The 3,223-nt window shown below is 48.7% G+C and overlaps 1 protein-coding gene across 1 annotated transcript in view; it reads right to left on the bottom strand.

Moving 5' to 3' along the window:
* Positions 1-1,552: 1,552 nt before the first annotated feature.
* Positions 1,553-3,223, bottom strand: part of SLC20A2 (solute carrier family 20 (phosphate transporter), member 2) — a 38,807-nt gene continuing 37,136 nt past the window's right edge. Inside the window, exon 12 of the mRNA XM_010131881.1 lies at positions 1,553-2,711. Within this exon, the coding sequence (XP_010130183.1) occupies positions 2,547-2,711 (165 nt within the window). The 3' untranslated portion in view covers positions 1,553-2,546. The remainder of the gene's footprint in view (positions 2,712-3,223) is intronic.

The raw sequence follows: 3,223 nt of genomic DNA, 5'->3' as shown, positions 1-3,223 counted from the left end.
TCTCAGGCCCTGCTGAGCCCCACCGCTGCTGCAAGAATGCAAACCCCCAACACTTCTTGCTTTGAAAACAGGCCTGTACCTATTTGATTGTTGCCTGAGCGGAGGACATTTTAACCATGCCCATATTTGCAGGGCATTTCACCAGCTTTGCTTCCCCCACAACAATTCTGCTTCCCTGTGGTGGCAAAGGACACCTCTGTGGTGCGGAGAAAGGCACTTTGGGTTTTCTATCTCCCTCCAGATAATCTTGTGTTTGGGGGGAGGGGAGTATTTTGGAGAGGCTTCTTTGCTGGCCATTTTCCTCATAACAGTTTTATTAATAAATGTGTGTGTGGACAGATGCCCAGCTGCGTGTGCTGGGGGATTATCACCTACCTCCCGAGCCAGCACAGCCCTCCGTATGCTGCCTGCATCTGGCAGGGCTGCAGCTGGGTCTCTGTAGACAAAACGAGGTGGCAAGCTGCTGGGCCACTGGGCAGGCATTTTTTTTATGCAAGTGCTAAGACAGGGTGAGTCCTTCCACCCTTTTCAACAGGACCCCAATTGTCTTTGTGTGTCTACTGGCTGCTCTGGTCACTCAGCCGCTGCTCATTGGTCCCACCCATTTGCCAGTGCTATTTATACCACGGCTCTAGGGTTTCAGAGGGTTGGAAGCTGAGCACCACAGTGCTGCAGCCATGGGAATACTTACAGAGCCCCAGAAAGGAGGGTTAGGAGGTCAGTAGGAGCCAGTGATTGCCTGGTGAATGTATCTAAAGCAGCTACTGAGCTCCCAAATCTCATTGGGGAGATGGCCATGAGCCAAGCCCCAGGCAGAGTGAGAGCTGGGTGCTGGGGCCACTGGGACAGCAGGAAGAAAAGGGAGGCTTTGTCAGTGTTGCACAGAGCATTGTTTCATCCCTGGTGGACAAAGAACAAAAGGTGGTGAATGCCAAGGAGTAAGTTTTAGCTGCCTGTGAAACCTTCCCATTACAGCTGGTGTGGCTAAGTAATGCTCGAGAAACCCGAGGCAAACAGTGATAGGGGCTGTTTATCTTTTTATTATAAATTTAGTATGAATGACCAATGGAAAAGTCACAATGGAGTACCAAGAACATTTTATCAAAATTTTAGCAGCATTTAAACAGTAATGGATTCCCAGCCTCCTCTGGGCACCCCTTGCCCTTTGTTTCCCACCCACAGAACAGTAACCTTCACCCAAGTGTGCTTTCCAAAGCTGTGCATGGGATGTAGCTAGCCATTTCCCCCTGAGCTACCGTGAAAAAAATCTCATCACCCACGCTGGTTACCACACAACCTCCATCCATGCAGGGCCAGGTCACCCTTGCAGTCAGCAGCACAGCGGGAGGCTGGCGGGCTGTGGTGTGAGATGGGACTTGCTGCGGGGCACCCAGTATGCTCACATCCTCGCCATGCTCCTCACGCCAGCCCCTGCAGGGGTCAGCCCTCCCGCAGGCACCCACGCCTTCAGCCACAAAACCAGAACTGAGCCCATTTCCTACCCGCTGCTGCCCTTCGCTTCTGCGTGTGGGGGTACCATGGACCCCACGGTCCCACTCCTGCCCCTGAGAGTGTGTGGTTGTGGCTGGATGGACAAAAAAAGGGGAGACTGATGGTCCGTTCTCCTGCTGGAACTGATAGCAGGGCAACCGGGAGCTGAGACTTGAAGGGGAAAAGTAGAAGGTGAGCAGTGAGATACTTGAAATTCAACCCACAAAATGAAGTCAGTCTGCTATCAGCTAATGTGGAGAACTGTGGACTGCCTACTAAGTCATGAGAACTAAGTTTTTTGTGTGCTTCTTTTTTTCTTTTAACGTTACATTAAGACAAGAACAGTTCTATGCCAGCCTCGCTGGCGGGAGCTTGGTGAAAACAACGCTGAAGTAGAGGTGGGGAAACGCAACACACGCCCACACGTGTAGACAACAACATTATATTGGCAAGCTATTCCCCTGCTTCTTTGGTACTTCCTAAACTTTCTTATCCAAAATATATAAGGGAAATGCACCATTTAAAAGTTACTGTTTGTAAGTATTTACACAGCCGTAACCATCACGCTATGATACACAGAGATCAATATGATATGAACAAAATTACTTTATGAAAAGCACTTCTGCACATTATTTTGTTCCAGTATCTTAATAGCTTTAAAAAAATTCATGTGTTATGCAGTCCTGTACCTCGCTTCTTCTTATATCAAACAGACAAGAAACATTTCCTAATCCATACTCTTCTTCAAAAGATTAAAAAATTGCCACCAAAATGATACACTATGTACAAATTTTACTAAATATTAAATTCTAGGCAATTATTTTCACCCCACTGATAATATAACTTAGGTATTGTTACCTACTATATGCATATATATTTCTTTAATATATAAGAAATGGCACCACATCACCATGTCACCAATATGACACATTGTTATGTACAGTAGATAAGAAGTTAGATATGGAAGATGGATCCTCTCTGACCGGTTCTTTCACAGGAACACTTCTCCCCTCGGTATCTTGGCCATTTCCTCTTTTCCCAGTGGAGGAGGCTCTTCAGACATAAGGCAGGATCCCGTATATCAGCAGCGCCATCACTCCGGCACTGAACAAGCCAGCCACCGGCACAGTCACAAACCATGCCAGGAAGATGTTGCGGAAAAGGCGCCAGTCGACAGCCTTCTTGGAGCGGATCCAGCCAACGGCCACCACGGAGCCAACCTTGGGAGTGCGGGGAAGAGAGAGGGAGACAATATGTGAGGGGTAGGTCGGAGTGCCCGTAACATGCCCATGGCCACACCAATGCCAGTCAGCTGATACCAAGCAATGCTCTGAGATAAAGGAGCCCCTGATGATGATGATGAGGGTTCTGTTCTGGTGGGGTGGCAGGAGGGTGAAAATTCCAGGGCACTTTAATCTCTCTTTTTCAATGATTTCCTGTTTTTCAGCCAAAGAACACATCTGTGGGTTTTTCTCTGCCCTGCTAGCTCCTGGATCAGCTGTGAATACAATGGAGGCAGCCCTCCGCCTGCTCAGCACCTGACTTGGTTGTAGGGGAGAGGGCAAGCATCCGCTGGGCCTGGACAGACTGCGGTCTAAACCACGCATGAAAACACCAGGAAGGTTGTTTTTAAGGCTCTGCCAGAGAGTGTGGCATGGGGCAGGTTGAGAGAGCTAGTACGATTCTCATCCCATCTGCCTGTCCTTTGGGTAGTTTGGGGTGTCATGCTTGT

The sequence above is a fragment of the Buceros rhinoceros genome, unplaced genomic scaffold (assembly GCF_000710305.1).
Source record: "Buceros rhinoceros silvestris isolate BGI_N320 unplaced genomic scaffold, ASM71030v1 scaffold4322, whole genome shotgun sequence".
In the NCBI taxonomy this organism is placed as follows: domain Eukaryota; kingdom Metazoa; phylum Chordata; class Aves; order Bucerotiformes; family Bucerotidae; genus Buceros; species Buceros rhinoceros.
Note: the sequence above shows the minus strand (reverse complement) of the source record. Positions and strands in the feature narration are given on the sequence as shown.